The sequence below is a fragment of the Phyllostomus hastatus genome, unplaced genomic scaffold (genome assembly GCF_019186645.2).
Source record: "Phyllostomus hastatus isolate PE091 unplaced genomic scaffold, TTU_PhHast_1.1 phas_contig_210, whole genome shotgun sequence".
In the NCBI taxonomy this organism is placed as follows: Eukaryota; Metazoa; Chordata; class Mammalia; order Chiroptera; family Phyllostomidae; genus Phyllostomus; species Phyllostomus hastatus.
Window position 1 is genome coordinate 15,157,609 of NW_025333737.1, and position 24,636 is coordinate 15,182,244.

At 46.7% G+C, this 24,636-nt stretch overlaps 1 protein-coding gene across 1 annotated transcript in view; it reads left to right on the forward strand.

The window, feature by feature from the left end:
• MARCHF10 (membrane associated ring-CH-type finger 10) overlaps positions 1-24,636 on the forward strand; it is a 72,480-nt gene that overhangs the window by 21,734 nt on the left and 26,110 nt on the right. The window contains exons 3-4 of the mRNA XM_045836085.1: positions 8,767-8,938; positions 21,008-21,160. Of these exons, the coding sequence (XP_045692041.1) occupies positions 8,767-8,938; positions 21,008-21,160 (325 nt within the window). The remainder of the gene's footprint in view (positions 1-8,766; positions 8,939-21,007; positions 21,161-24,636) is intronic.

A 24,636-nucleotide genomic window follows, 5' to 3' on the forward strand; every position in this document is an offset into this window, starting at 1 on the left:
TGTTTTACTCATTAATCACTCCCACAGCCCAACACATGTAGTCACACTTTTGTGGTTTTGATTGTTCGTCTTTTTCCCAGTTTTGGTTTTAGAGGTAAAAATGACCTGCAGTGAACTGTACACACATTAAGAGGGCTATGCAATGAGTTTGGACAAATGTATGTATGTAACCATGTAACCCAAACCCCCGTCAGGTTCCTGGCACTCCATGCAGTTCCCTGGTGCCCCTTGCCCATCAGTACCTGCCCTCGTCCCCTTCAGAGGCCACCACTCTTCTCAGTGTTTTCTCCATAAATCAGTTTGCTTTTGTTGTTCCATTTCTAAAAAACTGCTTGAGTTCAAACTTCTAAGTCATCTCAGATCCTTTTTATAAATAGATGGAATATACATTCTAAATAGATGAGACAAATAAATGAACCTGTGTAGTAACTAAATTGAAGTTACAAATTAAAATTATAATCTTTTCCCAAAGTGAAAAAGGCATTTTAAAAGATAATAGTTGGAAAATTTACATAGGAACTGGCATTCTTATGTGCATCTAGAAATGTAACTTGGTACAGAATTTCTGGAAGACAATTTGAGAAAAAAAATTTTAATCGTTGTGATACTCGAGTAGTATGAATTCCCCCTTTTGTGAATTTAAAGAGATAAAAATGTGTATCAATATATAAGGACATTCACCATGCCACTATTTACCACAATAGGAAAAAGGTGGAGGCAACCTACCTGACCAACAAAAAGAATTATGATGGATCCATACAATGAAGAATATATTTTAAAGACAAAGAGAATGTCAAAGAAATAATACTTTACTTAGTGATTTACTCAGAGTAATATTTATATTGTAATTCTGAAATTATTTCATGTTTGTTGCAGAGTAAAACAAATAAAGTATATCAACATAATTAAGGAAAAAAGATTTTAAATACAATAGACAAGAGATATAAATATAAAATAAAAAGGGGAAAACCCATACTGTATTACATTGTAACTAGGGATATTACTATGAACGCATGTGTTTAAAAGCACATGTTTCTAGTTCACCCACTGAAAGGATTTAGGAACGATGCCAGAACAATGCCACTCCATAGCAATGAGCACACCTGGCGCACAGACATTGGTCTCTAAATACCACTCTCAAGTAAAAGAAGCTAGAGCTTCTTGGAGAAATAGCTGACTCCATTTCTGAGGTAGGTGAAGCACAAGGAGAGACTATGATATTTATTGCACCAGAGAGCAAAGAAGTACTCAAATCCTTAAGTCAAATGCCAGGTTGAATGAACTTCCACTCTCTGTGCTCGGTACAATTTCAGCATCAAAAACATTTCATGAGGTAATTGAATAAAACATATCCTTGAGACCATGATGATAACAAGTTAAATAGATCTATCCATCCATAGATACATACATAATTGATAAAGGGGAGGGGAAAGTTCTTTAGAGAAGAATGCCAACTAATAATTGTAGAAGAGATGATAGAATTAGAAAAATTCTTTTGCTACTCCACTGTAATTATCAACCCAGGCAAAGCACATCAAAATATGCTAAAATCATTGGGTTAAATGTTTAGAAATAGGCTACTGTCTGAGAGTCATCCCATAGATCACCTATTAATTACCTACTAATTACCAAAAGGGTGTGGGGTTCACGTTAGAGAAATCTGGCAGTCACCACCTGACCGCAGAGATAAACAAACAGCATCACCAAACAGCATTGTCTAGTACCGGTGTGATGTTATAAAGCAGGACACCACACCCCCTATAGGATATTCGTGCCAAAAAATTATAACCCAAATTTTATTATGAGAAATCAATCAAATTCAGAATATAGACTATTCTATGAGTCTGGGACTCTTCAAAACAGTAGAAAACATAACAAAGCAAAAAAGGACAGAATGCTAAGGACCAAAGAGACCTACCCACACACAGTGCACGTGCTTTGGTTGATCATAGATCAAAACAAAAAGCTTAAAAGATACTTTGGGGACATTGGGGTTTGCATATGCTCTGCATATTAGATAATGTTATGGAACTATTAAGCCTTCTTAGGTCATATAATGGCATTGTGGCTTTTTAGGAGAGAAGAATGTCTAATGTTATTGAACATGCACATTAAAGTATTTAGAGGTGACATATCATGAAGTCTAGTCACTTTGAAATTGTTCAGAAAAAGATCTAGAGAGAGATAAAGCAAACTGGGTATTATTTGTGCTATTTTTTCAACTTCTCTGTAGATGTAAAAACTGTCAAAGTAAGGTTGAAATATTATTAAAAGGGATGTATTGATGCACTGTATGAAGTGAAATCGTTTTGTAAAAAAATATTTATATATAGCCCTGGCTGGCGTAGCTCAGTGGATTGAGCGCGGGCTGGGAACCAAAGTGTCCCAGGTTCGATTCCCAGCCAGGGTACATTCCTGGGTTGCAGGCCATAACCCCCAGCAACCACACATTGATGTTTCTCTCTCTCTCTCCCCCTCTCTCCCTTCCCTCTCTAAAAATAAATAAAATCTTAAAAAAATATATTTATATATCTACATAAACATAGGGTAAAGGTAGGGTAAAGTTAGCTGCTGTAACAAAAGGGACCAAAAATGCAGTGACTCAATCAAGAGTTTACTTCCTACACCTGCGACAGTCCGCTGGCTGAACCAGATCTGCGGGCAGCTCTCCTCCACTCGGACTTTCAGAGACTCGGGCTGACGATGGTTTCATTGTTTTCAACACATGGTTTTCAAAGCTGTTGTCTTTCTAGCAAAGGGGCAGGGCCAGAGATTACCTCTGAAGCAGGCTGCACACATCACTTTGGCTCACATGCCTCTGGTTCAACTTTACTCCTGAGGCCGCACGCAGCTGCAGGGGAGGCCGAACCATTCTGTTCAGGGCAGGCAGCCACATCCCAGCCTCAGCTCTTATCACTTGAGAAGGGATTTTGGTGGAAAGCTAGTCGTCTCCCTCACAGTCCTTAAAAGAGGGTAAAGCCAAGCTATTTGCAGTTTTAATTTCAAGGTTAATGGGGTTTTGAATGTTTTAATTTTTTTCCTTTCTGCTTGTCTTTTTCCATTATGAACATGCAATTCTTTTGTAATAAGAAAGGAATTACACTCTACAAAAATCAGCCATTGAAACTACAGAAAGATTATTTCACTGGCCAATTTGCAGGATGCTTTGTGTTCTCCCCCTGAAAGAAACATACACGCTCATCTTCAATGTCACCTCAGGAATTTTTCTACTCAGAAACCTTCAGTCGGACCCCATTCTCTAACACATTGAGTCTTAAGCCTTTGCTTAAATCCCAGAGCCCCCCACGATCTGCCCCCACCCTGCCGTCCAGCTTCACTTCTCACCTCTCCTCCCCAGACCTCTGCTCTGCCACCTGCCTCACTGCCCAAGAATCCTGCCACACCTCCTGCTCCATCCCTGCCTTGGCGCAGCTGCCTGCAGCCTAAGCCATTTTCTACACGCCTTTCAGGTCCCAGAAAACACCACCTCCATCACGAAACTTCGCTTGACTTCTCACCTTTTCTCTGAGTTTCTTGAAATTTAGAATTGGTGCCATACAATGTACTCCTTCATCGAGTGTTATTTTGCGTTTTGCTGGCATAGTACTAACCTTATCTCTCCTATGGTAAGTGTCTTGTTTTTATATTCCCTCATAGTGCCCAGCATGGGGTTGAAGACATCATAGGTACATCTGCTTCTCAGTTAATTCCCATGTGTTTTGACCTATTATTTTGAGTAGGAGGTATCTTAATGGGTGAGACCTATCTGATGGATCCCCTTTTGCATTCCTCAGATGCTCCTCCCCACTAAAAAGGAGACTATGAATTGAGATAAAGGAAGAAAGAGAAATACATACTTGTAGCAAACCCATACCCAACTGAGTAGCCTCAGCTGGCTACTAAACACTACGCTTTATTGTTTAACTTTTTGAAATCCAACAATTTGGGCCACATCACCTCCTTACCTGCTGCCACCACACAGAACTCTGTCCCAGAGAACACTGTACACACTTGTCTTCAAAATATAAAGTATGTGGTCACCACCCATGTGAACCAACAGTGACTTCCGCAGAACGCCAGGGGTTAGCTCTAGGCCTCACCCAGAGGCCGTTCCTTAGTGGGATGGAGAGTAATCACGGTCTATGTTCTGAAGTCCCACGTGCCTCTTCTTCAGGGAGCAGACCCAGTGGTCATTCAACGTTACAAAGACTGTAGTCACTGAAGCCACTGTTGCTCTCAGATCAGTGTCCCAGACTGGGTCATTCCACCTTGCTAGCACGAGAATCAGAGTGGAGGAGGCAGGAGCATTCTCTATAGAAGTCAGTGGTAGAAACAGGTGCCCAGGATATCCATGCACACGGCAGCCCAGCTGACTCCTGAAAGCATCTTGAGGCAAATGGAGAGTGAGGGCTTCTGCTGCTGATCTTGGTCTTGTCAGCCCCACCTGGCAACTGGGTCTTCAGGTGGGAGAGAGAAATGGGGCTAAGCAACCGTTTCATTTGGGTAGGTGGGGCCTGAGTCATGAAAAAAAGCCTGTAAAGGTTAGTAATTCCTATATTTAATTGTTGTTCAAGTTTACAGTTCTGACAAGCTCAAAATTATCCTGAACACATGAAGCACTTTGCTATTCTTAGAGTTTTTTCAGAGAGAAAATGTAGCCCACTTTGCGCTAGGACAGCACTCTGCACAGAGTACACTAACTTTCTATTTCTTGAACACATAAAGGTATGCATCCTATCCAGAATGCTATTTATACAAGCTGTCCTCAATTCCCCAAGGCAGTTTTTGTTTGAGGCACAATCTGAATGTGGACTTTGGGGACAGTACTCTGAAAATACTCATTTGTATCCACAGTCCCTCAGCCACGCTTTCCATGTTGCTGTGTTTGAGTGTCGAGGGTCACTGCCTCCATCACTCTCTTTTAGAACCGCATGAGACTACATTTCTTTCAAACGTAAGAAACACACGGTCTTTCTCCGGCACCAGGCTGACACTGCTCTTCGCCTCTTCTCTCTCATCCACAGCAGGTCATGCCCTGATCTCCACTGTGTCATCAGGCCCGCTCAACCCAGCTGTCCATCACATGACACATGGCAAAAATGGGCTCTGCACATGTCCATCTGGATTCAGGGGCACACCCTGGGGTGGGGCGGGGCCTGCCGGTGGAGAACTAGTTCCCCAGGGGATTGGAAATGAACCATCCGAAAAGAACTGGAAAGCAACTCCATCTTTTCTGTCCCCGACTGCTTCAGTCCCCTGGCTCTTCCAATCATCTCTCTTCACGGCCACACTGCCATTTCAGACTCAGCGTTACTCGGTCCCAGTTCCAGAATCTAGTCATTCTGTCCCGGCCGGGTAGCTCAGTTGGTTAGAGCATCATCCCGGTACCTCAAGGTTGAGGGTTCAGTCCCAGTCAGGGCACGCACTGGAGTCAACCAGTGAACGCATGCGTAGGTGGAGCAACAAATCGATGTTGCTCCCCCCTTCTCTAAAAATAAAAAATATATATATCTAGTCATCTCACATCCCTGAGGAACCCTTGGTTCTCCATTTGCCAGGAGTCTAACTAGGACTCAGTAACTCAAGTTACTGAGTCATTACTTCAGTGCCCCGGCTGCTCACACACCCTACTATAAGCTCCTCCTTTTCCCGGTGTGAGCAAACGTAGAAGAGCCCAGCCCTGGGCACGGCAATATCTTACATCAGTATGGATGAGGCCAGGGGCACACGTTGGGAATCTTTGGAAAATGTTAAGTACAAAAATAATAATATTCCGGAAACTATTGATTTCGACAATAACTTTGTTTAGTTAACATGGCTTTATTAGGACTTTCTCATCAAATTACCAATAGTGAACTTAAAGTAAACACATGTATCGGTAGTGTTGTGTTTTTATTTTATTTTTTGTGTTTCAGGCTTTGATTTTGAAAGAGAGAGCTTGTTTTCTTTCCCCAAAGAAGCAACAACGTGCTGGTGCCTCCACCTCCACGTGGCATTTTAACTGAGGAACACGTGGAGGAAGGGGTGAACATTGCAATTACTGCTCAAATTCACAAGATGAAAAAACATAGTTTAAAAATCAACTTTAAGTCAAAATAATGAGTATTGTTAGAGAATCTCTAAATGTTATTGAATATTGGCCAGTAGAGCTTCACTGTCTAAAACAGAAATTGCACCGTATTTTCTTAAGACTAGATCAGTTTCAACTGGCTACTTGTAAGGCTATCATAAATCGCCTTCAGAAGAAACGAAGAGTCCATTGCAGGAACCCACCCACCTCTCCGTTCACACCTCTGTGGAAGAGGTGAACATCCCATTGGTATTCTCATTCGGGTTTTGGGTTTTGGTTTCAACAGTGGGTAACATTCAATCATTAATCTTTGCAATGACTGAACATGAATTAATGGCTGACTGCAAAAGCCAGCACTTACATGGCACTTACTATTTGCCTGGCACTATTCTAAGTGCTACAAACATATCTTAATTCAGTTATTCCTCACGGAACCACCAACCGGTATATACTCTTGTTCCCAGGTGAGAAAATCTGGGAAGATCTGTGCTATTTTCACAATAGCACGTGAAAGAGCCAGGATGCACTCCCAGAAAGCTGGACTCTGAGTCTCGAACACCACACTTTAGTGCCAGAATGAATTACTAAAAACTTCCCCCCATACCCAACCCCCACCAAGGATCCTCCTCTCCAGAAATATGATAGGTTTTCATGAGAAAGGATAAATGAAAATGGTTGAGTACATGAGAAGACACAAAAGGTTTCCAAGTCATTTGCTTAAGATTCCTCAATGAAAAGATTTAGTGGCATGTTCATAGGTATTATTTTATTGTTCTTGCCACTCTAGATTTAGTCACTAACTGACAAAACACCCACTCCCAGCTGCAGTTTCTGGACCCTGAATGATTACCACCTGGAGGTAAGGTTGATGGAACCAAGAACCAGAGATGGACATATGCAGAACACAGGTGCACAATTCCATATGCAATAGGCATGGTCTAATCAGCCAAGCTTTCTGTCACCTCTTTGGTTCTACTAAAGGCTTATGGCATAATGAATGAATGGGTGAAGGGAAGATAAACATGACTTAGCACCCCATACAATAAAGTCTCTTCACCAACTCCTGCCAGTTCCCCATTGCCTGAGGCAAGCAAAGATTTCTCCACCCACTCTTGTGAGCTTTTTTGTGGGGGGCAGTTTGTGGAAGGAACGCTGCCCCATGCCCGCTCGTGTTCTTCTTGCCCATGACAATCTTAGGCATCGTAATTAAAATTTGGCCACATTTCCTTTTCTGAGAATGGAGAGCCTATTTTGTGTTCAAAAATGACCTAATGTTTCATCTTTGACATTTCAGAATAATTTTCAAGGATTTCTATTTAATTCCGGAATCGAAAAGGAAAGAGAACAATCGATTCATTATGCCCTTGCCTTTTCCTGTCCCTTTATCTGAGGGTGGTCTGTTTTCTGAAAATGTAGGGAGAAACAATAATTATTTGTTGGAAGGCTGTATCCAGACCCTAAATTACAAGACATGATTTACAGTCTTGGAGGGTAACAATCTGTCCACCTGTAGATTTGATCTTCTTTACAGAAGATGGACGAGTAGGGGGATTTTTTAGAGTTTAGTTTGTCTTATGTTGCACCCAGTAATTCAAAGCCAGTCGAAGTATTTTCCTGAGTCAGGAGCCTTGAAATGAAAATGCCATAACTGTCAGAGAGACCGATGAGGAAGATCAATACAAATCGCCACAGCTGGGGAGGGGAGGCGGGTATTAATTTAGCATTCTGTGTCTGCAAAAGGCTGGATTTTCCAATACCAGGCTAACACACAGTGTAATAAAATGTAGCGTTAGTGTTGGAATTCCTGGTGTGTGTTGGTGGGGAGGGTGGGGAAGTACGAGGAAGGCTTGTGGTTTTGTTTGTTGCTTAGTGTATCGCCTAGAAAATCATACTAACACCAGGGCCTAAAACATAAGGCAGGACTTAAATCACCCTTCAGGACCAGGTTTCTCATAAGCCATTTATACTGTGTTCATCTTTTCTTTGGTGGGTGGAAGCGTGGCAAAGTATACAAGCTGTTGAATGCCTGGGTAACTTTTATTGTGTATGCAAGGCTGTGTGGAGATATTCTGACACAGCAGGAACTGTGATTTGTCTGTGCATAGATTTACACTGATTTCTTTACAGCAGAATGACAGGTAGGGGACTTTTTTAAAAGATTAGCCTGTCTTATGTTACGCCCAGCAATTCAGAATTTAAACTGAGGTCTGACTTATTCAGCCCCAACACGCTATCTAAATTTCCTTTTTATTGTTAAGTATATGATTATCACAAGGAAGTTTTTTCCTCACCCACCCCCAAAGTAGTTCAAATAACAAACAGCAAGAAATTTAAAAGCACTGATAGTCTCTCCTGCTTTCCTATGCAGCTTTGAACGTGAGCTGTTTACTGGTGAACAAATTACTTGAGGGTCAGAGATGCAGTCTTTTCATGATGTTCTACAAGATAGCCCACTAAATGTGCCTTCTTTTTATAACGCTCTACGACATAGACTCATTCGCTTTGCTATTGTTTCTAAATTGATACGCCCAGTCCATCAGCATCTCACTGGTGAAAGGGCATAGGGACCATGCATGGTGGGTTGCTGCAGAGTTATCGATGGAGGGGTCACTGCATCTGGCTTGTCTTTTTCTCCTCTGCCTAGCAAAAATGACCTAATAGGCCACTGAGTCTCAAAGTCCTTTCATTTTCCGTAGACTTCTGGTAAGGAGGACCCTCTAGCCAAACCAAAATTAGCTGTCAAAAATTCTGCGGTGAAGTGTGAGTCCAGACTTCCAGCAATCAACCAAACATCCATCAGGCAAAAAGATAAAAGCACCATGACCACAAAGAAACCAGAGAACGTGGGCCCCAGCAAACCCTCTGCAGGTGAGTAGCTGCCTTATTAACTTCCACAAACTCAAAAATCCCAGTGTCAACGGTAATGACCAGCATCGAATTGGTGCTGTTGGTTACACCCGGCGCTTTCCAAGTGGCCAATTCAGGTTTTGGAGGGGCCGGCGATCTCATGCAAACAGTAAAATTTACTTAGGAGAATATCGTGGATAATGTAGAGGAACTGTCTCTACTGCCCACATTTTCTGCCCAGTCATTGGCTTTTGTGTGACGCTTGCCTAGAATTACCGCCTTTTCATCTTCTTCACCCTTCTTGGGGGCAGGGGGTGTGGATAAAGGCATTTGGCCCCAGGTATCAAGTTTTATGACTCAAGCAAGAGCATGAAGAGAAGCTTTCATGAGCATCTGAATGGCATAATTTATAGCCAAGAAAGAGAGTAATAAAGTCCTCCACTTCTGAGGTTGTCCTCTCTGGGAGAGAAGGGGCTTGATAAATCCTCCCTTTTGTGCAATTTGGTAAATAAGTCACTCTTTAGCTGCCTTTGAAGCGAAGACCAGTCCACTGCTTAAGGCACGAGTGATTTAATGGTATCCAGAAAGGGGATAAATTCATCGGAAAGTTTAGAGTCCCTCGGGCTCATCCCCATCAGAGCCAACATCTGTGGGCAAACTCCACTCCCCCAGGAACGACGGCGAAGCTGGGGCCACTGGGAGGAAAAGCCAGCCTTCTGCTTGCAGAGCAACAGGAGTGATCCCGATCAACTGCCGGAGAATTCGTAAAGAGTATGCAATTCACTTACTCCCGAGTCACAGCTACATACTTTCTAATCCTGTGTCCTGCAACCCATCCAGTTAAGCCTTAATGCATCTCTAGAAAATGGCAGCTCTCGGATGAACCACACACATTTTATTGCTTTTAATGAAGTAGGAAACAAATTTACTTCTAGAATGATGTCCTTTCAGGCAAAACCCTAACTCTCTTCTCACTTAATGGGGTTGGGGGGGGAGTAGCACCATAATTAATTTCTCATTTTGAAGATTTTAAGTAGGACTTTGGTTTTTAATTCAGCTGTTAAAGAATGAAATAAGGCAGATAAGATCATTCCCCAAATATTTCAAAATACGTGTTGTAATGGATTGAATTGAGGATGTTTTTTAGTGGAAAAAAATTGAATTTAAGTTTAAATAATGCAACTCCATAGCCTTCTTGCTAAAACTCGGTAACTGTTCACATGGTGTGCTTTGTCGTCCACGAAGAAAAACTATAAAATGAACTGGGCAGACTCACTCAGTGACTTCATTTCATCTAATTAATACAGATGTAAATTCTCCTTATGGAACATACAACACTGACAAAGAGGATAAATTAATTCACTTTACATTTTATAAAACAGTGAAGTTGAAGAATTACTAGATTGCAAAGCACCAAAGTTTAGGCAAGACAGCCAAGTTGGCAGAAAGATCAATATCATCAAAGAAAATTTGACGTTACTTGTAATAAGAAGCCTTTAAAAACCACCAGCACCAACATGACACGGTGGCCCCAGACTGCGAACCAGACCATGTGGACGTGAGCCTGATGGTGGCCTGGCCATCCAGCAACTGTAGCAGTCCCGGTGACCAGCCTCGTCGCTACAGAAGCTGAATTCGTTGCACAGCAAACTGAGCTGGTCACAGAGCTGACTGAAAGCACCGCCTCTGTGTCCTAATACCCATTCTACTTACATGTGCAGACCCCCCTTACGGATCCCCTCAGAGTTCCCTCATCAGCATAGCGAAATGGGAGCCCAGAGATGTGGCGAGAATTTAAGCTGAGTCTCTCCAGGAAAACTTGAGTTGGCTGAGGGTGACAACTCAGAAAATTCAGATGAATGCCCTAGTATTACAGAAAAAAAGCGTTTGGGACCTGGATTATCTGGACACATCGACCCCATTCACCAGGTAAATTTGTAGTTTCCTGCTTTTCTGCACCTCTATAGAAAAATTATTTTCCTAATGCATTTTGGGGCAAACACAAAGTTGGCAGTGAGTCACCAGAACTTCTTCCCATGTCAGACCAAAGATTCTTTGCAAAACGAAAGCATCAGACACAGTGAACTCCCTCTGCAACCTCTGTCTCACAGGTTAACCTTCCTCCCAGTGTTACGCCAGACCCGTACCAGATGAAATAATGGAGCTGGCAGTGTGGCTGGACACAGATGCAAACCCCTGCAATGACGACCCGGGTCACAAGAGTTTTTCCTTACATGGGAATTGCCACCCAGAGCCCCTAAAATGGTGACTTACAATACAGGGACTATCCGTGCCCTCTGCGAATAGACTTACAACTGAGAAGGCATCAGATGCTCATTGTACTTCACACTGTTGGAAAGAACTCACGCATTTTAAATTAAGGTCATATATTCCACGGAACTAAATGAGCCAGCTTGCACTGCTCCTTACTCTTTCCGTCCATGCAGAGTTGTGCGGTTTATGGGTGGACAAGTGCTTTGGAGTCAAAATGCCTGGATTAGCCTCTGGGCCCCATTTCTTACTTGTTATGTTCCTTTGGGCGAGTAACTTACCCTACCTCAGTTTCTCATCTATAAAACGGGATCGAACAGATCTCACCTGCTAGGATTGCTGTGAAGAGTAAACGGTAAATTGCGTGCTCAGCCATTAAAATACTGCCTGACACCACAAGCCCTTGTCCAATACACTGCAGCATTGTGGATCTAGCACGTAAGAGCAGCAATCAGTAGAGACAGTGAACTAGAAAACTTTGTTTTCTTTGTATGAATGTTGTCCACCTCCCCCCAATCTTCTTTTCCTTTGCCAAAGATCAGAGTTATAATTTTTTAAATCCTAACAAAAATACAAGTCCAGACACTTTTACCACACCCTGAATTTCCAAAGAAAAACACCAAATGGAAAGAGAGGAATGATCAGAAAGCATTTACCAAGCCAGGGATTCGCTTTATCTCCAAAAAGACATGGAAAATCCAGGCAGGGTCAACACCCAGCTAGGTCTGATGTGCAACTGACTCAGAAATCCTAGCTCATGATCAAGGGTAACACCAATATAGGGTGAGAAAAAGCATAGCTAAATTACACGTTCTGATTTCAGAATTCTGTATGACCAAGTAAGAAGTGGAACAGTCAGCAAGCCCGGCATGTACAGGGGGACAGGGAGTTAGTGGCCTCAGGCTCCCGGACTCCTTCCCTCTCAGCTGCAGTCTGCGTTGGACAGGAGCCACCTCTCCTTTCCAGGACACGCACAGGCTCCGGAGGCCATTGTGCTGTGGGGTTCTGGCTCCTGGAGTCCTTAAGCACGCCCTACCCCAGTGCTGGGCACACGGGAAGTGAGGGTGCCCTGTGCCCTCACCTAGGGTGTGGGCATAGTCCCCTAGTTACGTGCCAGGAAAACGGATCTGGATGGAGAACTGGGAGCCTGCTTCCAAAATCTTGCCCTTTAAAACAAAGCCAAGTGTTCCGAAATTATCCTCACTTATTGAGTTCAATGTTAGTTATTACCCGACTCAGATTTGTAGGAGTGGCAAAACCTATTCAGCTTAATAGTGGCTTATCATGAAGACAAGTTTTTGTAAAACTAAGAAAAAGCAGCGAACTCACATCTATAAAGATAAACATCTAAAATAACTCTTCTCATTTGAATTGGGAAATATCCACTAGAAGAGGAGCTTGGAAGAGAAATTTGAGGCAGATTCCAAATGTCCATAACCTACCTTGCAAATAAATTCTGATGAAGATTTTATCTGAAAGGCCAAGGTCAGCAAGTTCCCAGGCAAGCCCGCTGGCGTCCAACAACTTTCCAAGTTACCTGCCCAAGTCAGAAAACAACCCACACAAGCGGATGCTCCCATTTTCATACAGATTGTCATAATTCACAGCCCATTTATGGTAAAACTTCCAAGGCAGAGGGGCTCGGGGGTGCCACAGAGCCCAGAGCAGGAGGTCCTGGCTCAGAATCGTAAGGCACCACTTCACAGCCCTATAGACGTGAACCGGCAACTTCTCCAAACTCAGTTTCCTCATCGGCAAATGGAGTTATTACCCACCTCACCAGCCAGACAAGGGGGCTAAACTCCTGGGCCTAGACTAGGCTTTGAGTAAAGGTTAATTCTCAACCCCCCTCGGCTTACCTGCCCATATGCTGCTCTCAGGTTAGCATCTTTATAAGAGAGATTACAGTTGGGGATGTAAGAGAGGTTATAACTTGATTAGAAAGCCTTTTAACTATTTGATTATCCATGATGACATCCATTTACCCAGTACCTATGGGATGCTAGCAGGTACACTCAGCCACCCCGCTGTGCCAGGGTGCACAATGCCAGGGTGCACTTGCTTTCTCACCCATTGCTTGTTCACTCACCTCACATGTTCACTGCATGCTCACCTGCCAGCCAGGGCATGGGTGCTGGGAATACAGACACAAAACCCACGGGGCCTGCCTTCCAGGGGCTCACAGCCTAGTCGGGGGCAGGACACCACCATGTCCTGACCAAGGTAAGTTCTAAGAGCTTGCAGTGGGGTGGAAACCCTGAAGGACAGGGGATTTAGCCAGGAGAGGAAGGCAAGAAAGATGTGCCCAGCAGCATATGCTGAGTGTGCAAAGGCAGGGTGGGGACAGAGAGCCAGGAAGAAGGGGAGGGACAGACTAACAGACAGACATCAAGGAACTACAAATCACCTAGGGCCTTGGTCTCCAAGTGTCCCCAGACTGGGAAAAGAGGCACCACATAAGAGCTTCTTAGAAATACAGAAGCCTCATGCCCCAACCCATGTGGCTCAGTTGGTTGGGCGTTGTCCCACAAAGCGAAAGCTCGCTGCACGTGCCTGGTTGCAGGTCTGGTCTCCAGTCATGGCATACATGAGAGGAAACCAATGTTTCTCTCTTGCATTGATGCTTCTCTCCCTCTTTTCCCCTTCCTCCCCTTCTCTCTAAACATAAAAAAAGAAAATAAAAATACAGAACCTTGTGTCCCAGCTCAGACTTACTGAATCAGAACCTGCCTTTAACAAGACCTCTGCACATTTGAGTTTGAGATGCTTTGGTGTAGGGTCAGGCTGCAAACTGGAAAGTATAGAGCATAAAGGTGACACCCTATAGGCAGGCGAGGACCAGATGCCCAAGGGCCTCAAATGCCATGCTGACGGCAGTAGAGCATCAATCACGGCCAGAGGCTGAGCAGGAAGTGATGTGATCAGACTGGCATTTTTGAAAGCCGACTGGCTGGAAGGGTGAGGACAGTCAGACACAGGCCGAGAGACCAGAGAAGCAGTCGTTGCTGAGGACCCAGAGGGAAATGAGAAGGGCTTGACTGGGAGCAAAAGCAGAGGGGATAGGGGAGGGGCTGGGCTTGAGGGATGTTGAGGGAAGTAAACCTGGCCGAATGTGGTGACTATTAGGTGTGGAGATTTTAAAAAAGAAGAAGAATCAAGCCCTGGCTGGCATAGCTCAGTGGATTGAGCGCGGGCTGGGAACCAAAGTGTCCCAGGTTCGATTCCCAGCCAGGGTACATTCCTGGGTTGCAGGCCATAACCCCCAGCAACCGCACATTGATGTCCTTCTCTGTCTCTGTCTCTCTCTCTCTCTCTCTCTCCCTCCCTTCCCTATCTAAAAATAAATAAATAAAATCTTAAAAAAAAAAAAAAGAAGAATCAAAGAAAACTTGGGGTCCCGGCCCAGGAAACTAGGCCAATGCTGGTTGCCGTTGCCAAGGCTGAGAAAGTGAGAAGAGGGTGGGTCCCATTCCGTGGGTGTTGTCTTTGAGGGGCAGGCAGGGGCCAGGGGGGAGTGCCAGGAAGCACCCAGATACCCGGGGCTGCTGCTCAGCTTCAGATCCCAGCCGCCAGGAGGAACCCACGGGCCTACACTACAGTGAGCAAGAGCAGCTGCGGCCACGTGCCCCCCTCGAGAGTGGATGCAGTGAGAAGAGGGATGATGAGGGAAACTTGGGGGGTGAGAACAGTTAAGGGAAGAGTGTGGGGAGACAACTCTGGAGAAATGATCCAAAAAGTGGATGCGAAAAGCAGGAACCACCCACTGAAGGAGCCACGGGAGGCGTCTGGATGGCAGCATCAGGTCCTACAAAGGATTCAAGTAAAGAAGGACTGAGACCCCTCCATTATGGGGACAGGCATACCTCGGAGATGCTGTGGGTTCGATCCCAGGCCTCTGGAATTAAGAAGCGAGTATCACAAAAAAGCAAGTCCTCATCTTTTTGCTGGTGGGAGGGTCTTGCCTTTCATTTGTAAAAAAAAAAAAAGCAACACCTGTGAAGAGCAGTAGAGCAAAGCACAGTAAAACGAGGTGTGCCTTTAGTGGTTTTCAACTGGGTGAAACGATGGCATTTTTGGAATTAGAACTGATTTTAGCTGTGGCACTTTCTAAACTTGTCTGATAAGAACCACCCGGGAGGTGCTTCATTAAAATACCAGTTCCCAGTTCCCGGTCCTGACCCAGAACAGCAGTCTCCAGAGAGGGGCCTGCAGAGCCGGGCTTCTGACAAGCACTGCAGGTGTTGCTCATCACAGAGGTCTGGGCACCTGTCTCAGAGCTGTGCTCCTCAAGCTTCACAGCCCACGAGAAACACCCAGAGACCTTGATAAACCGCAGGTTCTGATTCGGCAGGTCTGGATGGGCAGGGTTTCTGCATTTCTCAGAGGCTCCCAGGTGATGTCCGTACTGCTAGTCCAAGGGCCAGCCTCAGAGGGGCAAGGCTGGAGAGAGCTCTTGTCTCCTTCTGCAGATGAGGAAACAGGTTTCGGGAAGGGAAACAGTTGATCCAAGGTGACCCAGCTGGTTAGTGGCAGGGCCGGGAGATCTGTCATGCATGAGGGGGTCGCTCTGATGCTGGCTTCTCCTTCAGGTGCCCATATTCTGCCTCCAGCAGGTTGGCAGATTGAGTGTGAGCTGAGCGAACAAATCATTAACTTCACTTGGACACCTTCCTCATCCACCTGCTTTTCTCCCCTCCGTGGTCTCTCTCCCTTCCCATGATGCCACCGGGGGTCTCTCTGCATCTTTCTCTTTTCCCGAGCTTTCCCTCTGCAGCAGAAAGGCCAGATTGAGGCATGACCACCACCTCCAACCGGGGGCAGCTGGAGGATTGAGGGGGTGAGCCTTACCTATGTGAGACCCCGCCGGCCACCATATGTTGCTGCCAGAACAGCTAATTAGATGGGCTGTGGGAGCCGAGAAGGGACTGAGAGCTTCCACATGGGAACTTAGTGGGGGAAGAACTTTCCAGCATCTGTCAGGGACACCAGTGACTATTGGCTGGAATAGGGTGTGATGGCTGATGACATTTCCCTGGTTAACTCTTCGGCGACCTTGAGGTCCCAGCTCAGTGCCTGCCGCCCCATGACACCTGGAGAGGTCACCCCGAAGAACCAATTTTGAGCTTTGATTCACTCACAGACGTTTCTATGTCCTTCCCATTGTGCATGCCGCTTCCTGACTGCTCTTTTTCTTTTGTGCAGGTGACAGCAGCGAGCACCCCCTGTTCTGTGTTGAATATTCCCCTTACTGCTCCGTCTTTGCTTTCTCCCCTGTCCTGCAGCCCAATACCAATTACTGCTGCCTTGTCCTGCCCATCGTGCCACCTGCCTCCCCGGTGGCCCAGAGCCCTTCCCCCCATCTCCCTCTGGTTTCCTTTCCCAGCTCTGTGAGCCCCACCCCCACCTCCCCTGGCCCCGTGCCCGAGTCTCCAGCAACCCTGTGCTATTTCCCAGTCTCCTCTCCCACCCCATCTGAGACCCCTGTGCTGTGCCTGCCCAGCCCCAGAAGGCCCAGTAAAATTTACCTCATGTGGTAAGTGGCCGTGGGGAAGGGCACACAGCACAGGGGGAGAGGGCTATCTCAGGCTTCCGGAAGGCAGGTGGATGGGCGGGAGGGGCCCAGAGGGCAATGTCATGAACAACAAACGTAGGGAGGTGTGGTGTGCAGGGGAGGAGCAGGAAGACAGCGGCTGCCACTTCACTCAACTCTTCCAGCACTGAGGAGAGAGCGACCAATAAACCCTGTCATCTCTCGGGGCTCATTTGATTTCTTCACTCCTGCGTCTGGCACACTTGGGACTTGGAAACCCGCCGGGCCCTGGGTCTGATCGGCCCCTGGGCTATGGGCTGTGTGCACCCGAGGCGGCCCTGGGAGGGGGCGCCGGGGCCGGGCTTTCGGAAAACACACGCTGGAACTGAAAACCGGTTCAGAACCACACTGAGGAGGGACAAATTAAAGGGCTCAGTCGCTGTTTATGTTCCCTTTTCTGCCTACTCATTAGACACCGCATTTCCCCAAATCAAAAATCCTACCTCCTGGGTTCCAAAATAAAACATATTTATGGCACATAATTAAGCTTTAATGAAGATCTCCTCTGGGTGCGTGAGACGACACGCATCTCCCGCGCACTCCAACAGGCAGATCGCCGCGGCCTGTTATTTGTGACTGTACAGAAAGCTGCCTATTACACCACGGCAACACCAACGCTGGTAATTAAGCTGTAATTCTTCCCACCATCTAAAGGAAGCAATAAATCTTTTTAAAAAGGCATCTCTCAGACAGAATCTTGGCACCTCCTAGGCACCAGGCGACAGAATCAAGGTAGAGAGGGGAAGGGGTAAAGGCTCAGGAACAGTATTTTTCGCTTTCTCACTCTTTTCCACTTTATCTGTCGACAAGTGAGGGGAGGCACTGAACAATTTTCAGTGAATAGACCTTGTTCTGGTGGTCAGGGGCTCGTGCAGATATGAGATTTCTACCTGTATTTCTTTTCTTGGTGAAATTAAAAGCTATTCTGTCAACAATTACATTGTCAAGAGAACTGAGGCAAGACACGCTTTATCTCAATAGCTGTTGGGTTTCTTTGCCACCGGAGACACCACCTTGCTCAGACCCCACATTGAAGTTCCGGGGGTCACATTGTCTAAAGCAAACCACAGTCTTCCCAGAGCTCACTGGCGAACATCAGGATGTCGAGTTGCCTGGTGACGAAGCTCCTGAACACAATCAATCCCCTTCCTTCTCTGTAAGGCGAAGGGCCCGTCCTACTACCTGAAGAGGGAGCTGTATTTCATCTTCCAGTGTAATTATCACTTGGTCTTCCTCGGCTTGATGTATGAACCATGCCACGGCGAGGGGCATCCCCAGAAAGGCCCCGAAGGTCTGACTTTGGTTCAGTTTGGGGAGAGGGTGAGGTGATTCGGAACTGGAGTCCAGGTACATACAAACTAAGCAATCTCGGTCACTTGTGACTGCATTTGCAGCTGGAGAAGTAAGATTTCACAAGAGTTTGCTTTCCATAAAACCTAAACGGCTCCACAGGGAAGAAGTCAGTGGTGCAGGCAAATTAGATTATAATCTTTAAGGGCATGACCAAAATGTCTTACTCATCTTTGTAAACCTTCAAATTACTGCATAGCAAAGACAGACAGGTATTTGTTGAACAAATTATAATAAAAAGAGAGTTGCTATTTGCCTTTTGGATTTTGTAAAAGGATTGAGGGAGAGAGCCAGGAACGAAGGCTATTGGAATAAGTTATTCTCAACCTATGGAGCTGGCATGACGAGCAGTTTCTGGTCCAGCTCCGGTCTCTCATGGGAGTGACCTCAGATTTCCCATTGTCACTGGTGTCATAATCACTATTTACGGTAGAAGCAGTGGCTACCATTTTTAGTAGCTAATATGCACCAGGCACTGGGTTAGACCATTGATATTTATTGTTGCTAAACTTCACACTAACTCAACAAGAATATTCCCACTGTATAGTTGCAGATACTGAGGTTCAAATTGCCAAAGGTCAGAGGCTCCTGCCTGAACTATCAGTAGTGATTTCTTCGCTGCCAGACCTATTAAAACAGTCTCTGATCATTTGGCTTTATTACTTTAGTTTGCTGATAACTTGATTAGAAGAGAAACTGGCAATGGAAATCATTTAAGAGAACTGATTCTTTGGGGAGGGGGAGGGAAGCACTTTTTTGAATAAGAAAACAAAATAACCTGTTGCCGTAAGCCATCGTGGGTGTTTTTGCTCAAGAAAACATTTGTCCTACTTTTGGAAATCCCCATAGTTCAGCTCAGCGTGTCCTCTCCAGCCCGGCAAACCCTGCTAGGCGACTTTCATTTGTCCTAACGGTGAGTGCGAGGCAATACACAGGCTGGCCGAAGGCAGAGACCTCATCCTGAAGGACCTCACAGTCCAGAGAGAGAAGACACACACCTGAGACAGTGTTAGAATATTTAAATGCCAAAGGCCACAGAACCCAGTGAGTTCTCCCCAAAGCAGAGTCAGAGCAGACTTGGTAGATGTAAAGTTGGAAACATACCTTGGAGGACCTGCTGGCCGGCAGGCCCCCTGAGGGCAAGGATCACTGCCCCCATGGTGTGAGGGGATGGGGGTGGGGCGGGGGAGTCGGGGCCTGTGGGCGCAGTGATGTTCAGCTGCCCTGGCTGAGAAGGAATTTTGAATAGGAAACTGAGAATCAAAGTAAAACGCTTGTGACCAGGACCTCTGGGCTGGTCTCAAACACGCGCTGAACTTGGCCTGAGCCCCAAGCCTGCCCCTTCCCTGGTCCTCCCTCGGTTTCTCCCTCAGTCGGTAAGAATCCTGCTGCTTCCTCAAACCCTGTCAGTCAGGTCAGGGGAGAGGCAGGAGGCAGCTGTTGAATTCTGAGAGTTGGGAGGGGGGGTAGTATGAGAAAGAGCCTCCACCATTTTCTGTGCCGGGTCCCTTCCTGTGCAGTCCCTGGTCCCTGTCTGCCACCCTCTTCCTCTCACTCTCCTCTTGTCACTGAATTGTGTCAAATCACCACCCTCCAAAGAATCTATTCTCATCTTCTGGAGAATTCTCTCCTTTCTGCTCATGCCCACGGCCTCTCGGAGCTCCACCAGCTTGCCCTAAACTGGAACCAACACCACCAGCAGCTTCCCTCTTTTCTAGTAAGTTCCCTGCGGAACCTGGTCTTCTCCGCCTCGGGACACGGAACCGCTGCCTTCCCCTGCCGGGGTCAGTCACAGTCAGGAAAAGGAAATGTCATCTGACCGTCGTATTAAACCAGGCTTCATGGCTGCCAAGGAGAACTCTGTCCCTTTCCTCAGTCCGGATGACAAGTATTCGTGCAACCACAACCTCCACGCTGGAACGCAAACCCAGTTGTCTGCCGTGCCAGGAAAGGCTGCGCTCTCTCGCACGGCTCAAGGACCCTTCCCAGCTTCCCGCCCCCTGGTGCCTGTGTGTGTATTTTCTGAACTGTCCAGAAGGGGATGAGCCAGGAAAATTCTCTTGGAAGGAGTCAGTCAGTCCAGATAGTCACAATTTTAACTGTTTGTGAACCCAGGAACTTGTAGAGGTGCATGGAAAATACCAAAGCTCTTTCCCAAACTCACATGCACTGATGCTTAAAACCTGTGAAGAAGGAACATGAGATGATTCATACCAATTAGCAGCCTAATTCAAAATGTGAATTAAAAAAGATATATAGTCATTGGGCACTCAGCCCACGTGAGCACTGCAGCTGTTGTCTTCCTGTGAGTGTTTCGTCCCAGCACATCGGGAAGCAGAGCAGAAGCAGGAAGACAGGAGCACGGTCCCCAGGTACTCGGGACCCTCTGGGAGGCCATGTTGGCTGCCAGTAAACACCCAAGGACATGGACATGCAGGCACAAAGCAGGCTGTGGTTCAGACTTGGGTGACGCGGAAGGAGCGGGGCCTCCGTGTGTCCCGACTGCAGAAGGCTCTTCACAGTGTGACTGACCTACAGGCCCATCCCAGCACCAATGAATTGGCAGCTAGAACCTTCTTAGCAAAAGAAAAGGCACTGCAGGTGTCCCAGGTGCTCATTCACGGTGGCAACAGCTGTAGGAAGCGGGTATTAAATCCATGGGACAGGTGGAGAAAGTGAGGCTTTAAGAAGTGAAGTGAGTTGCCCACGCCCACGTGGCTACCGGGCGGGGTTCCCAGGCTTCAAATCCGACTCTTCTCTGAACTCCTGGCTCCGTTCCCTGGGCTGCCTTCCCTCCTGCCGGCCTTATGAGCATTCTTTATACGGGGCAGGTTTGTCTGTAGAAAATACATTATTGAAAATTCATTTGCACCTCTCAGCAGCCCAGTCACCCCAGATTTTATCCAAGAAGAGGAGGCCAAACCTGGGGAGACTGACGGTCAGCCCAGACCTGCAGAGCCCGGGAGCGCCTGGGGACAGAAGCAGACAGAAGTCACAGCTGCCCGTGAAGGCGCCGGCCCTCCGGGGAGCAGGTAAAACCCCCTAGCCCATGCGCCCATGCGTCCTGATCCCCGGAGAGAAGTGACTTGCGCTCTTACCTGATGAATTCCACAGGGTTTGCACACACTTGTGAAGGGAAACCCAGGTTTAATAAGCAAACCATTGACTCCGGTTCCCTTCTCCAGGGGAGGTTGGTGGGGAAAGGCAGGCAGGGGGAAGTTTTTTTCTTTCTCTCTGTCATTACTGCTTATACATGGTTGTGCATGGTTTTGAGTGGATGCCTGCTGTTAGGCTTCCAGAGAAGGCATCTAGGGGCTGGGGGGCTGGGGCTGGGGCTTGGATGGGAGTGGGGGTGGGGAGGCGGTCTGCAGCTCCCACCCACCTCCCAGGAGTGTCTGTGCAAGTCGGACTACTTGCCACCCACAGAGATGGTCTCCCCTCTGACCCAGGTGTCAAGATCTTAATGTGTGAGAAACATCAGAATGAATATACGCTTTACTCTAAAATGCTGGTGTGGTAGACACCACCTCTTTCAATCCTGAGCATTCCTCCTAAGGCCCAAGCCATGCTGCTCTGCGAACCTCGTTGCCCTCGCCTGTGGTGGTGGAAGGACAGGCCCTAAGGAGCCTCCCTTGGGACTCAGGGAAAGCCACAGGCGACAGCCAGCCTTGCTGTGGACCTGTCCTTCCCTCGGGGAGACCACTGAGCATCCATCCCACTTGCCCGCCACCCACTGAACATGGTAACAGTAGCCTGTATTTTAAAATACGACATATACTGCAGTGGACACAGAAATACAGAACAGGGCAACATCTGGGTGGCTTGGAATTAGGTGCAGTTGGAGCACACGTGAACCTGTAGTGACTAGATGTCCTCAGGACCCCGGGATCTAATGCCTCCTGTCCGGAAGGGCAGACCTCACCTCTAATCCAGCTCTTCGTCCTCCTAGAGGTGGAACGGGGGGGAGGGGGGGGAGGGGGGGGCAAATAGCCACTCTGGGCTACTGTTCCCTTGTCTTAAAATAAGGGTCATAAAACCTATCTCATCGCACTGCTCTAATAACTGAAGGAAATCATATGCTGACCAGCACCTGACTACAGTGGGCAGTGAACCACTGTTAGTTTCTCTCCTGCCTCTTCCCCAGCGGCCCTCCGTGAACTCTCAAATATTATTTCGAAGGTGAGGTTCCCTGTGCACAAAACGTTCCTGGGCACACGAGGCTCAGACAACCCTCCACCTGCACGGAGAACACACCTTCCGTCATCCTGAGAGATCCGTTGAGAATTTGTCCCACTTTTCTGTTACATCCAGGGCTCCTTCTCTTCCCCTAATTATTTCCTTACTGATCTCCTTTAGTGCTTCTCCTCACATTGTACAGTGGTTTGCATAATTTGGAGCGGGAGCCAGATCTTTGAATTGTATCCGAGTTTTGAGGCAAATGTGACAGAAAGGTAATACATAGAAAACTCTTGCAAATCAATACGAAAAACATGAACACCTAATAGAACAATGGGGAAGAGCCATAGCAGACAATTTCACAGAAGAAATACAGGTAGCTAATAAATATTTGGGTGGGGGGATTCAACCTCACTGAATAATAAATGTAAATTTACATGAGGACAGTTTGGCCTACCAGATTGGCTGAGGTTTTTAAAATAATACTCAGTACTGGGAGTGGTTTAAAATAATACTCAGTACTGGGAGTGAAACCACTAACTCACATTCCCTGGGCACTGCTGGGCTGGAGGCTAGGCCACGCCCCGAAACACCTCCCTGTGGGGTAACTGGGTGCAAACTGGGACTGGGCAACGTGTCAAAGGTCTTCAGAAAGTTTGTACCTTTTGACCTTGCCATTCCACTTTCCTCTGATCCTGTTCTAAGAAAATTCGACAGGCAGTCAAAGATGTATAAGCGAACTTTCATCATAATGTAATTTGTAGCAGCAAAAACCTCGAAGCGATCTAAATACCCAATGATAGGGAAAGAGTTAAACAAGTTATAATACATTTCTATAAGGTAGCCTTATACTGTGATTAATATCATGTTCTTAATAAATCATGGCAAGAGCTATTGCTCACAAAGTTTTAGAGAAAGAAAGCAGAACATAAAGTTGTATATACCCCAATATCTTAACTGTGTTTTTTAAATTTTTTTTTAATTTTTTAAATTTGATTTTGTCTCTTTTTTTAAAGACTTTATTTATTTATTTTTAGAGAGGGAAGGGAGGGAGATAGAGAGAGAGAGAGAAACATCAATGTGCGGTTGCTGGGGGTCATGGCCTGCAACCCAGGCATGTACCCTGACTGGGAATCGAACCTGCGACACTTTGGTTCACAGCCGGCGCTCAATCCACTGAGCTATGCCAGCCAGGGCCCAACTGTGTTTTTAAAAGCAATATTTCTAGCTGAGAGAGCCCCCAGTGCCGCCAAGGAAGAGGTGGGTACGGCAGGAGAAACCCTCAAAAAGGGCTGCAGAGCCCAGGGTAGGCCAGTACACACTCACTCCACCTTAAGGCATTAACTCTGTGTTCAAATCTGAGCTGAAGCACAGCTGCCAGGTGAAAACAGCCCAGGGATCTTGAGTTTGCAATCCACCCCTGAGCTCCAAAACTCAATGGTCATCTGAGTTTTGGGTTTTGGGTGGTTTTCACTCCTCCTTCATCCTCTTCTGTGTTTTCCAAATGTTCTACAATGATTATTGATTGCTTTTATAACCAGAGGAGACAAAATTATATGACATCAGAATGTAGGAAACTACTTGCCAAGCACCTAAAGAGGTCTAGACCACTGACACAGCCTCAGGGGAGACGGATGCTTCTCCTGGCCTCCTCCCGCGGCACCTAGAACGTTCAGTCGCTCCGAGTTGAACTCCTGGAGTGGCAGGCACTCCGTGCACAGCTGGAGCCCATGCGGGGCCTCAGAGAGGCCCCGGTCGCGTCTGTGGGGCTGCTCTATGAATAGCACAGCCCTGGCATACCAAACCGGGTGTTTATTCCCAGGCCTAGAGCTAGGAAATCTGCTCCCTATTTGATAGACACACGAAATAGGGTTAAAATAGCATAAATATAGAATGGCACAGTCTGCCACCTTAAGGGGAAACACACACACGCGCACCAGCGAGGCGCTGACGGAATTTTTAAAGAGGAAGGCAGCACGGTAACAAGGAAGGGTGGAGATGCGTTTCCTGGGCTGTTTCGTAGCCGCAGGAGCTGCAGTGCAGCACTTAGCCTGTGACTCCTGCCCCAGAGGCCGGTGTCACCAGGTGACAGCTCGGTGGCTTCTGTGAAATAAGCTGATGGTTCCTGTGGAGTTCCCAGTTTCCATTTCTCAGAAGCTGCTCTAGCTGACTCTTTTGCCCATTAGGTGTCTCCCAAAGCCTGAACGAAATTGGCTCTGGGAGGAGTGGGCAGCTCCCACCATCCAACAGGGTCCGTGTGTTCAGGGAGCGACCAGCAGATCCGGGTTCCCGCACTCAGCCAGGCTCCAGTGGGCACGGCAGGTCACAGCCA